Source organism: Carassius gibelio, chromosome B5 (genome assembly GCF_023724105.1).
Source record: "Carassius gibelio isolate Cgi1373 ecotype wild population from Czech Republic chromosome B5, carGib1.2-hapl.c, whole genome shotgun sequence".
In the NCBI taxonomy this organism is placed as follows: domain Eukaryota; kingdom Metazoa; phylum Chordata; class Actinopteri; order Cypriniformes; family Cyprinidae; genus Carassius; species Carassius gibelio.
This window is the reverse complement of record NC_068400.1, coordinates 17,102,417-17,115,666: the sequence shown is the minus strand read 5'-3', so window position 1 is coordinate 17,115,666 and position 13,250 is coordinate 17,102,417. Positions and strand designations below refer to the sequence as shown.

The following is a 13,250-nucleotide window of genomic DNA, read 5'->3' as shown; positions in this document are numbered from 1 at the left end:
TCACTGAGAAGACACTATTTTAATATCCAGAAACACCTACAGCAGGTAAAATGAGTATTGAACACATCCAAATTTTTACCCAATAAATATACATTTCTAAAGGTGATGTTGACATGAAATTTTCACCAGATGTTGGTAACAACCCAAGTAATCCATATACTTACAAAATAACATATTATTACCTACACAGATCAGTTCATGTGACAGAAGCTGCACCTGGTTTGGCTCTAATAGCAGGAAGTTGTTTTTATTTTTTGCTTCGACCTTTTTAGCACCTGGTTTATGACAGCAGACTAGACACAGAAAGCCGACACTAGCACTCGTCTCAGATCAGTGTAACTGCAGACCTCTGGTGAAAGAGAAAGTCGCCCAGTCTACATATTCAACTGTTCTGAAAACAGCTGAGCCGTGGCTCATCCAAGGGCCCAGGACAGCTGCTTTCACGTTAGAGGATGCGTTTGCAGACTCTAACCTTCAATGTCAACATGAGCTTCCGACCGCAGTTCCCAGGTGAGGTGGATGGAGTAGCTGTCATCACATTACCTCATTATGAGCGTTTCCATTTAAAGAGAAATTCAGATGAAATTACTGGGCATCTGGTGAAAGCCACTGAATGTGATCATGAATGGTCTCAATGGTCCATAGCATGTGCGCTAATGTAAAAGGCATATACATTTACAAACATGATATGTAGTGCTTTTTAGTGGATGATTAAGGGCAGTTTCCCTAGAGTTTACACAGGTGTCAGTATAACTATTTTAGAATTTTAAACCTAACTTTCTTGTGTTTTCTTTATTTACAATAATTTGCATATACCTTTTGAAATACTTTTGAAAGGTATATATGCACATAACATCATAGATAGATAGATAGATTGATAGATTGTGTGTTGTAAACATACTGACACACAGTACAGCAGTCTGTGGTAGTGGAGATCTGGCCTGTGATTGGCTCTCACTAGTTCTGCCTCCCTGAGATCCTGTGCTATATAAAGATACAGAGGCTCTGTGTGCGGTTAGAGGAATGTGACTGTCCCAGCACCCTGCTCTTCCACCCCTCACACACACCTTACACACAATGGTGGATTTCTCTGAGAAGTACCTTGAAAGGTAGGGACCTATAAGTGTCTCCTCTGCTGCTCTGAGGGTTCTCAAAGTAATGAGAAGAGGGAAAGAGGGAGGTAAAAATAGAAAGCATGAGGTAACTTTAGAAGAGGAAAAAGATGAGGGTGAGAGGAGTTCACGTCTCTTGTGGTTCGTCTGGCAGGGCGTTTGGGAGTGCTTCACGTGAAGTGCTGATGTTTCAGCTTTCCTTTCTTTTGGATTTTGATGTTTGGTGGTTTCATTAACCTGAAAGTGTCTTTCCTATTTTGTGTCAGTTTAAATCTGTCTGGAAGCTTGAGTGGGTTTTGTTTCCTGATGTTCTGCACATAAGATATTTTAAAGTGTCTCTGGATTGATTCAACAAATTGTTTGCGTGAATGAAATGTATCAAACATATGTGTAGATCTTATTTCACTCCAAAATATAAACATTTATTTATTTAGCTTATTTTTTAAAAAAAATGAAGTTAATTTATTACTTATTTTAGACTTGTAATTTCATTTAATTTACTTGTTAAATTTTTTTTTTTATTTATATACCTTGAGCTTGATTAATTAATAACGAATAATACATTTTTTTTACAACTTTCAAACAACTTTTGTGTCATTCATGTGATAAAATTCCATATTAGTTTTTAATTGTGAAGTCCAGAAAATGTCCAGAAGTACAAAGCATAAATTCAACACAATAGTTGTCACGTTCTAAATGTCTTTCTCACAGCAAGTGTCCTGGTTTCATGGCCTGGAATAGTGCTGAGCTCTATTATGGGCAGCAATATGAGACGGGCAGAGAGGGAATTGGCAAAGCCTGGAGATAATTGTGGCTTGCAACCATCTCCTCTCCTCCTCTATCTCTGGCTTACCCTGCAGGGCTGGCCGTGGGGAAATGTCTGTCAACAGACTCAGAGGAGCTGGATCAGAGCATCCTAATTTGATAAATTCCAGTGAGGGCGTGTCCTTCCTGTTGAGAGATTACAGGCCTGTGCTGTGAGGAGACGCGGGAGCAGCTGCTTCTGCTTGATAATTAGCCCAGTGTTTTTTCTCTAAATGAGGGGTCAAGCATGACAGACGTTTGACTGCTGCCTCGCTCAAGCATTGCAGTCACTTTTAATGTCTTTTCCCACCGCATGTGACCAGCTTGCACAGCTTCTGACACAACTGGACATGCAAACGATCATGCAATATGCCATATGGTGTCTGAAAAGTCTTAATTAAAGAGCTTAGTGGTTTAAAAGTTTAAACTTGTAAATTAGTAGGAGAGCCCAATGTCCTTTGAGAGGTGTGAAAAAATAAGTTGCGATCATGTAATAAATGTTTCATTGCTTCTGAACCTTCACTTAAATGTATATTCTCATTTAACTTTGATATGTAACTTCAATACCTTCACCAATTTTTTTTTGAAGTCTGAGTTATACTTTTTTTGTAGCTTAAAGAGAAGAGCATGGCATTACTGATCGATTTCCTGACAATGCATGAACTGATGAAAAAATGTATGCAAGAAATTTGCTTTAGCTAAAAGCCTAGACAAATGTGTAATGTAAAAGAATTGTACAAATTTGGTATTTAAAAGTCCACTCGAAAATGAAAATGTTCTGATAATATACTCTCAGACCATCCAAGATGAATATGTGATGTTAAATTTGTTTCTACATTGTAGAAATTTAGCATTACATCACTTGCTCACCAATGGAGTCACTCCTCTGCAGTGAATGGGTGCCGTCAGAATGAGAGTCCTGTAAAACAGCTGATAAAAACATCCAAGTTATCCACACCAGTACATAAATTAACATCTTGTGAAGCCAAAAACTGTGTGTTTATAGGAAACAAATTCATAATTAAGGCATTTTCAATTCCAAACCAAGTCCTTTGTCCATTATATTGCTTTCTCCAGTGAAATCTGGTGTGAATCAGGTGAGAAGTATGCAGAGAACAAGCATACAAATGAAAACAGTCCGATACAACTCTAAACAAATATGCTGGTGGATTTTGATGGGAGATGACAACAGTGGATCAATGGAGGAAGTGTTATTATGGATTATGGACTCATATTTTGTCTAGAAGAGTGAGGAAATATTCACAAAATTAAATTTTTGGGAGGTGAACTATTCCTTAACAGCACTGTTACTATGCTTGATCTTAGCTAAAAGGCCAAGCATGTGCTTGAGTATTTTAGTCCTCTTTCCTCCTCTTTGTATAGCTGAATTAATACTCTGTAACACATTTTCACTGGTGGGGTGTTTTTCTCGTGCAGAAGGGCAGGCAGACTGATGCCACATGGCAATTCTAACAGTGTTGCAAAGCAGTGTGGAATCTCAACACTGTGGCACTGAATGGCCAGAGGGTGTTTCCTTGGCTACGCGTGCACACACACACACACACACACACACACACACACACACACACACACACACACACACACACACACACACACACACACACACACACACACACACATATTCCTGTGTGATTCTTTAACACAATTCCTACATGCATTTAAACTGGATGGGATGTGACATTTCTATTTCTTTACTTTTGTTGTTGTTGTTGATTTGTAAATCCTTTGTATTTGAGAACAGAAGCTAGCAGGTTTATGGACAAATCTTAAGTGGTTAACTCTCTCCCATACATAGTGTTGATAATGACCATATCCAGTAGGTGGCAGCATTGCATCTAATGTCACTGACAGCCTTACAAGACGTGTAGATTTCTGTGCACTGAATGAGGACAAACTCAGCTTTATGTCACTGTCTACATAAGTTATAGACTCAAAGGACTGTTCATAGGCCAGTTTTCCTGTTGTTTGCATTCATCTGTTTTCGTCAACGCTACACAGCTTATAAGATCACAGTGAAACCCAACCTGGATCATAAAACGTTTCATTACACTTCAAAATATTTTCCAGAGCCCATAAACTGATGAGAATCTTTCCTCTTGTGCGTATGATCCAAAACCCTCCTTCTCAGACCTTTTCATTTTAAACCAGATCTCCCACTGGAAGTTAAAAATAAATCAGTTTGACACATTCCTATTGGCCAGCTTTCATTTATTCCTTGTAAAAGTTCTATTTTTATACAAAGAGAGCTTTGGAATCAAATATCTTGTGATTTATTTGTTCCCCCTACTCTGTTGCTTTTAAAAGTGTGCAAAGTTTGACATAAACATTTGCAATCAACAGGAATCCATCCAAAATGCTGCATTCTCTGGCATTTTTAATGTTTTGATAGCCGTTTGCAATCTTGTGTTGAAAAAAGCTGTTGAAGTCTTGTGTGTGAGTCAGTTTATCTTCCAAAAAGCCTGATGATTTCAGCATTTATGATGCTATCTGAGCAGACTCTGGTTTCAATTCTGAGCGCTTTCACATTCTTATGTCCCACCAGAGACTAAAAAGTAAAAAGTGTTTGTGTAAATATCTCTGTCAAACGTCACAGGTCTTAATATAAAACAGATTTGACTGCAAGATTTTAGATGATAGTTTAAATTGTTTAAAAATGACAAATGTTATAACAGAATAAAGTTCTCAGAATATTGCATTCTCATTGAAGTCATACATGAATTGTATACTTTTAGTCATCCTAGTTAATCAAATATGACAAAACTTCATTTTGGCATCATCCTCAAAGGTTAACACCAGCCAAAAATAATGTATTGAATAAGGCAAAATGTATTGTAATTAATTAGATTAAACCATAAAGTTTAAAGTTCGCTATTATAAGCTATAGGTGTGTAGCATTCAGACTCATCAATAACTGACCTACTTTTTCACTTATTTTAATTTTCATAGCTTTTAGCTTTGTCGACCTCTTTCTCAAACATCTGGTGTGAGGAACTTCCTCTCAGTTAGTCACACCACGGCTGACTAACGTTTCATCATCTCATTTCCCATCTTGTCGAGCTGATTGGATTCTCAGATACTAACAGCTTTAGCTTTGGGACTTGGGGGTGTACTTATAGTTTAAATTAAACTGCTTGAATTCTGTAATCCTGATGTATGATCTTTTCGCTCAGGACTTGTGTTGTAATTTTACTTGGAGAAAGAAGAGTCTGGCATGGTCACCAGCTAGTCCTCTTTAAAGAGGGGGATTTTTTAGCCATTCATGCCTACAGGGCAACATAATATGTCATACATAGTTGGAGACTTCCTTTTTCCTGTTGAGGCTCGTTTATGCATTCCGTCATCATAGCCAGAGGAGTGAGACATTTTTGGTCAGATTATTAGCCAGCAGTTATTAAAGCATTTGACTTATTTCTACTGTCGCACTGCAAAGGCTGTTTTTGTGTCACACTGTTGAGGCAAATCACTGCATAACCAACTATTACTTCCATAAATACCGTATTATTGCCATAATGAATCAGAATTGATCAAAAGTGACAGAAAAGTCATTTACATTGTTAGAAAATAACTGTATTTCAAATAAATGTTGAATTTGTTTTCATATTCATATTCATTAAAGAATCCTGAAAAAAATATAAACATAAATAATGAATTTATTCTTTCTTGAGCAGCGAATCATCATTAGAAAATGATTTCTGAAGGATCATGTGACACTGAAGACTGGAGTAATGATCCTGAAAAATCAGATTTGTCCATAGGAATAAATGACACTATACAATATTCACACAGATAACATTTATTTAAAATATTTCACAGTTTTACTGGATAAAGTTAGCCCTGGTGAGCAGCAGAAACATCTTTAAAAACTAAACATAAGAAACAAAACAACAACTACTTTGAGCAATAGTCTGCATACAGTTATAATTTTTTTTTTTTTTTTAAACCAACCGTCTGGGGGAAAAAAAATCACTGAACAGTGCCAGATCACAAAATGAATAGCTCAGACACTAAATTCTGTTTAGATAAGTTGTTATACAACAGCCAATATACAGAGTATCAAGTTCCTATGTAGCTGAGCAACTGCTAACAGCTGAACATTTACGCTGATGTACTGCATGGCAAAATAATTGTTTATTGGGTATTTGAATTGCATGAACTTCATGTTGTATCTAACAACACCTCATGCTCGATTGTACAATCATGGTTCGCAGGAACACTCAGTGTGTGCTTTAAGTGGGAACGGCGGCCCTGAGAGGGCCAAATATGGGATTCAGCTTCTTTTTTTGGTACTGTCATCAGCCTCTGCTACGAGAGGCCAAGTGGAGCTGATGAGGGCAGAGGATCTGCAAAGCCACAGTGGAAATCAGTGGGCGGAAATTGTGTGAAGACTGTTCCTCAGGAAGAGGTACATGAGGTCAGGCAGAGGGAGGACGGGCATCTGGAGGTTCAGCGCGCATCTCAAGAGACGTGGATCCAGGGGTGAACAGTCAGGTTTTTGGAGATTTGGAGATGCAGCTGCACTCCACAGTGGTCTCCGGGGCCCATCGGCCCTAGGTTAGGGCCTCCGGGACTCCCGGTGGCACCTGAACAGCGGAGCGAAGGTATGGAGAGTGACACAACCCTCCCTTCACTCATCCTCTCGCTCAGACACAGGACTGGCGAGAAGGAAGAGAAGCTGATGAAAGATCCAGATCCAGGAACTTTAAACGTCTTCTCAACTTTGATAACTGCGGATTGAGGAAAACATGTACGGCAGAAGAACTTTTTATGGGTTACTGCACTGACGATCAGATTTGGATTTATGGGGTTGTGTTTTCCATGACTTCGATTGATTTGTTGGTTTGTTTATGACCTGCAGAACTCAACTCTTTCGCTTCTGTGCATTTTTATGCAGGGCCAAAGACATGAAGAACCGACTCGCTTTCCTGAGGAGGAGGAATGAGTCTCCCGGAAGCAGCCCAGTCGGCAAGCTCGACAAATCCATGAAGTCTGTCAAGTAAGCGTGTGTGTTTATGTGTGTATGTGTGTGTGTGTGTGTGTGTGTGTGTGTGTGTATTTGTGATGCCCGCCTGCTTCCTGGGTAATGAACCAGCTGGTGGCTCTCTGCTCATGTGTGTGGGATCAAAGAGACAGACACACTGAGAAAGGTCTAAAAAGATGTCTTTTAGATGAATAGCTTTTGAAGGGCTTTTTTTGCAATTATAAATAATATAGTTTAACATGTATTTATAACCCTTTTATAAAATATATAATAATAGAATAGTAATAGATATTTCATATTCCACAATTTAAAAAAGTAACTCTTTATTTTGTTAAAAAAAAATAAATAAATAATAAAAAAAAAAAAAAAAAAAAAAAAAAATATATATATATATATATATATATATATATATATATATATATATATATATATATATATATATATATAAAGTAGAGACATAAAAAAATTACAAATGACAAAAGCACGCAAAATTGCAGCAAATTTTAAACTACTATGTATATTTGACAGTCATTGATATAATAATTATATACTATTGTGGTTAAAATGTATTTAAAAGACCTGTCTAATGTAAAGTAATGCATCAAAGGGTTAAATTTTGATTAGATATGTGCTGCAAAAACACTTATATATTGCAGAGATAAATGATATTGTTAGTATTAGTATTTTAAGAGTGTTTATACACTGCAGAATAAAAATGTTTCATGGCACAGATCTACAAATCATAAATGCACAGAAGTTGTAAGTAGGTCAAAATAAAAATTACAGTTTTAAAGCGCACATCTCTAAGAGCACTCTATGATCTGAATGATGGGTTTATGTCGAATAACACTCCCATGTTAGATACAGTTTCCTTATTTGGCAGTGTCACAGTAAGTGTTAAAGCTGCAGACTGCTGAGTTTAGACAGACAATGAAGGCAAGAATGAGTCTTTGAGAGAAGCTGTGGGCGGAGCCTCTGGCTGACACCTAATCCTATTGGAGCAGTCATATCCCACCCCCTCCTCTCCACAGTGGAAAGTATAAAAGAGGCCATCCAAGAGAGACTTGCTCAGACACTCACACACTTTGACAGTGCTCACACACACACTCAAGAGATAGAAGGGCAGAGCTTCGAATGGGTCACACAATGAGAAACCTGACAGAGATGGGTTTGCTGAAAAATCGTTCTGCCTTTATTTGCAGGCCCACTCCAGAAGAGGCAATGAAGTGGGGAGAATCTTTGGACAAGCTGCTCATCCACAAATGTAAGACATATTCTATTTATGCCATTTCCTTTCCTCATGTATATAGTGAATTTTTTTGGGGGGGGAGGGGGAGGGGGGTATTTGGTGAATTCCATTGGCTTGGTTTGAGTCCACAGGGATGATGACTGCATTGTTGCAGTGTGTTAAGCATGCATGCTTCCTCTCAACTTCCTGCTCTGAGTCACTGAATGAACGGTCTGTTGAACATGGTCAATGGCTCTCATAGTAATCCTAGATTAACTGAATCCTACATCCATATGGAGTCAGAGAAAACCACAGATCAAAGCACTCAGACAAAACCCACCATCCATATCGTGGTCTTTAATCAGATTCACTCGTTTGGTGATGTTGAAAGTGCTTGTGATGCAATTCGATCCTGAGGTTTGAGGCAGGAAATTTCTTTTTCCGTTTCCCTCATATGAAAACCTGAGAGCATCCACATGCTGTTATCAGCAGGCTCTTATGAGAACGGAAAAGTGATTGTGTGCTTTGGGACGGGGCCACACTTCCTTCTATTTTAATACTGGGTGCCTTTAGAGCTGAAAGGAAATCTTAAAAAAAAAAAAAAACCTTTAAAAATGTGTGTAATGCTACTGTTTAAGGAAGTCACTGTGATGCATATGCTGTAAAATAATCATAAACTGAATTATTATTGTTTTTTTTTTTTGCTGTACTGCATAAAATGTAGCGACTTCATTGGTATTTCAAGTTCCATAAAATGATCTAAAATCAGTGCAAATATTATCATTTTGCTGCAATGATAACCTTCTTGTGCTTGGCAGCTACAGCTACCTTTGGTACAAATAATGGGTTTGAATTTCAAGTTAAGTCCATGAATGCGAGCCAGGAATTTAATTAAAATAAGAAATGCTGAAAAAAAAATAAAAAAAAATAGAATAGAATAATTATGAAAATGTTTCATGGTACCCAGTACATGGCAGTTGGAGTCTTGGAGGAGAAATAATGTAATTAAATCGTTGGTTGGAGTCGTGTTCTTTTGTTTATGCCTTAAGTAGTGACTCAGGGTTTGGCACTCAGCGCTGCCTCTTCAGGGAAGGCTGCCGTTGCCATAGTTCTCTGTTTATCCATCCAATAACATCTCCCCTTTTCTACCTCTTTATTTTTTTCCCTCTCTCTCATCAGATGGGCTGGCGGCGTTTAGAGCTTTCTTGCGCACAGAGTTCAGTGAAGAGAATCTGGATTTCTGGCTGACCTGTGAGGATTACAAGAAGATCAAATCACAGTCCAAGATGACATCAAAAGCTAAGAAAATCTTTGCGGAATTCATTGCCATCCAGTCCTGTAAGGAGGTGAGCATGAAGTCTCATGTTTAGTTATAAAAGTGAACACTAAAAGTCACTCTAGATATTAATTGGGAATTGTTGAGTACCACTCATTACATATAAACAATGCCACCATTCTGTATTTAGCAGCATAAAAAAGGGTGGAAATTTTCTTAAAATAATCTGCTTTGTGTCACGAGCCTAAAAATTGGTCAAAGAAGCAGCCGTGGAGGATATGATGTCATGCCTGACTAATGGTCTCCCCTTTGGCCACACATAATACACAGCAGATAGCATAGTTTACTTGGAAACTTGGAAAGCAGTTTGGAAATTCAAAATCAAATGAGCAACAGGACCTCGCAGCAATTGTTCGAGCAATAAAACTAAAGAAGGCTGAGCTTTGTATCATTTCAAGTTGCCAGATATTTGACTTTCAGCGTAAAGTCCAGTCCAGATTTCAGCTTACTCTGGCTACTGGAAAAACATAATTTTACCAACATGTTAAATTACCAATCACAGTTTGTTTCATGTGCCATTTAGGAGCAGGAATATATTTTAGATGGGCTATTGCTCAGCTGGATTTAGTTTCAGGATCATGACTTCTCAATTAACAAAAAGTGGTGACCTATTACAATAATCAAACTTTGGGCAACCGTAATCGATAATATATTAAATTACCAAAGCTATGGGATTATTATTATTATTTCACTCCTTTTTAAAAGTTAAATAAAGTGTGCCAGTTTTCAAGTCTGTCAGTCTTCATGAATGGTTTCAAAGAAAATGTCATAGAAACCAACAAAGTTGTGTTTATAAGGTTAAAGCTCCATGACTTGTCAGAAATTCCACAAATAGTAAGCACTTAGTATTTCATAGTCAATGTAAACATGACTTTTTCCCATGTGGAATATATATAAAACACTTCATATTGCATTGCACGCAGCGATTTGCCATTTCTGCGCAATATGAATTAAACCTAAGGTGTCTATTCCTGCTCCTGGAGGGCCATTTTCCAGTTGAGTTTAGCTTCACCACACCTGCCTAGACATTTCTAGTGATCCTGAAGACCTTGATTAATGGGTTCAGATGTGTTTAATGAGGAATACAGCTGAACTCTGCTGGAAAGTGGCCCTCCTGGAGCACAAGGTCTATAGACAGTCCATAAATGGACTGGGGGGAATCTGAAAAACATGCTTTCTGGTCTGTAACCTAGCCGTAACATGAATTTAAACGGCTGTTGACTTGGAAGTAATGGCTTTTTGTTTGTCCTCCAGGTGAATCTGGATTCCTACACCAGGGAACATACTAAAGAAAACTTGCAAAACATTGATCGCTCTTGCTTCGACCTGGCCCAGAGGAGGATATATGGCCTGATGGAGAAAGACTCGTACCCTCGATTTCTGCGTTCAGAACTCTACATGGACTTAGTGAATCAAAAGAAACCCAGCACCACATCGACATCCTCCTCCTCCTAAGATGACAGAGAGAGAAAGCGAGAAAGAGAGACTATATAAAGTAGCATCGGAGAGGTTTCTTTCACTTAGCATTTCATTCTCATCAGCCATTCTATCTGTTAATGTGCTAAAAAGACAGGGAGTGGAGAAATGCACAAGGCTTTGTTTACAAAAGGTGAAAGATAGAGGAATAGGTAGTGTGACCGACCTAATGGCGCTAGACGAGTGGGGCACCACCATGCTGAATAATGCTGGTTATTCCCATTTAAATTTTATTTAATTGGTTTTCCAAGTGTACTGGAGACAAAAGAGGCGATTATTGCCTCTTTAACACTAAGACAGCTGGGTACTGTTAAGCATGTTACTCTTCTTCTGCTCAAGCACTGCACCTCTCTTTGTTCTCCATTTCATGATGATTTTCCTGGACATTTCAGAAATGTCTTGTGCCTATGGGGTTTGATGTCTGGATGGCATGTAGAAAACATTGATGATCATGCACTTATTGCTCAGTGGTGTTCCTGTGAACCTTCCTCCATGTCTGTCGACTCCATATCACATAAGGGGCTGCAAAAAATGCTGGCACATCCCTAATTTAATACACATTTCATGAGTAAGTGTACAAATGCTCTAGGGGAATGGACCAAACTGCACCTGAAGACTGAAGAGCTTGAAATGGACTGTCGTTGGTCTCTAAAGACTAAACTGAACATGTTTAGCTGCGTATGTAAAGCCAATAAGCCATCCATTGTAGCTCCACATTAAGAATGGAAGAGACCGTATTCTCAGGACATTATGACACTCAACTATGAAGCTTCCAGACCTACTTAACCTTCTATTTCTACACTTAAATTGTTGTTTTTCCAGACTTTAGGTTTAATCATGCACTCTATATTTAATAGGGCACAAGGTTCCCTATATTTGTTGATAAGACGCCATGTTTTACCAGTACAAAAAATGTAGTTATTTATTTAGAGGTTTCACTGGTTGCTTTGTTCATTGCACTCAGCTGAATTTCCCTTTTCCACTTTGATCCAGGTCCACAACTATCCTGATGTAAGTGCAATATGTTTATAATTTTTATTTGTCGACTTATCTCATGGATAAGTTTACCTTTTTTATGAAAAAGACAATAGATCGAGCTCTGTATTAATTTTATTGCAAGTTACAGGTAATGTAAGAATTACATTAGTACACAAATTATTGTAACTGTGTTTCCCTGGCAGCAGGCAGCCGGGTTAATGGATGTATATATAATTCTTAAGAAAAAATGGTAAAACGATAAAAACACACAAGGTTTTGTGGTTGTGCCATGAGGCGTTGCTGTACCTATGTAAATATGTGAACCTTAAAGCTATAAAATGACATGTATTGTTATAAATTGGGGTGGAGCAGGTTTGGTCGTCCTCTGCCTTGGACGTACACTGCTTGTAAGTAGTTTTATGAAATGTATTTTATCATTTTCACTGTTTACAATTCCAACGCATCTCCTAAGATAGCAAGTGCTGAAGAAAATAGAGATTTAAAAAGCCAGTGTCATTGCAAAACACAAATAAAACATTTAGATGGTAAAATTAGACAACATTGCCTCCTGCCTCTCTTTTATTATTACTTTTTTTGTATTTTATTATTTTTAATTTATTTATTACACAATTTTGCATTGCATTGCATTTTCCAGCATTGCTGCATATTTATTAATTTTAATAAAACTTATAAAGGGATGAATATTTATCCCAGAAAGAAATACAAAATCGTATTTTGCTTTAAAACATTTAACCTGTTTTGTTCTTGCCATTGTTTTCGTGACAGTTTAGGAACTTTTTTTTGTTTTGTTTTGTATTCATTACTGAATAAATAAATAAATAAAATGTACATCATCTGGATGCATTACAATGAGACTTTTCTAACTAACCCAACCCTAACCCTATGGTAATTTAAGGTGGGGAAAATAATGATCATTAAAAATTTCACAGCATATAAACCCAAATATAAAATTGAATCTTATGGTTTTGGGACTACCACTGAGATGATCAGGTAATGGGATGCATGCAAAAGAGCTAGAATAGTCTTGAGTGAGACACGTTTTATATTTGATTTCAGGATTTCTCTTTATTTCATTACAATCCTCTCTGTAATATTCATCAAGCCCTTTTTTTCAGGATATTCCGTCTTTTAGAACTGAGGATCAAAGAAATCCCAGGAGAATGTGTTGTTTTCGTGTGAATGAGCTTTAATGTAAGGTTTGCCTCTCTTGCAGTCTCAACACTGCAAATAGCAGCAACTGAGTGACCTCTTCAGTGAGTTGCTAGGGAAATATTGGCTCTCCTGCCAACAGCCTCT

General features: G+C 37.7%; 1 protein-coding gene across 6 annotated transcripts in view; it reads left to right on the top strand.

The window, feature by feature from the left end:
- Nucleotides 1–12,492, top strand: part of rgs3a (regulator of G protein signaling 3a) — a 181,509-nt gene extending 169,017 nt beyond the window's left edge. For 4 of the 6 annotated variants that reach the window (XM_052556605.1, XM_052556606.1, XM_052556607.1 and 1 more), the window contains 4 exons: nucleotides 6,829–6,930; nucleotides 8,118–8,179; nucleotides 9,323–9,489; nucleotides 10,734–12,492. In XM_052556605.1, coding sequence (XP_052412565.1) covers nucleotides 6,829–6,930; nucleotides 8,118–8,179; nucleotides 9,323–9,489; nucleotides 10,734–10,934 — 532 coding nt within the window. In that variant the 3' untranslated portion in view covers nucleotides 10,935–12,492. Of the gene's footprint in view, nucleotides 1–1,018; nucleotides 1,110–6,164; nucleotides 6,682–6,828; nucleotides 6,931–8,117; nucleotides 8,180–9,322; nucleotides 9,490–10,733 lie in introns of those variants that run through there. The other 2 variants (XM_052556608.1, XM_052556609.1) reach the window with 2 other exon arrangements.
- The last annotated feature ends 758 nt before the right edge of the window (nucleotides 12,493–13,250 follow it).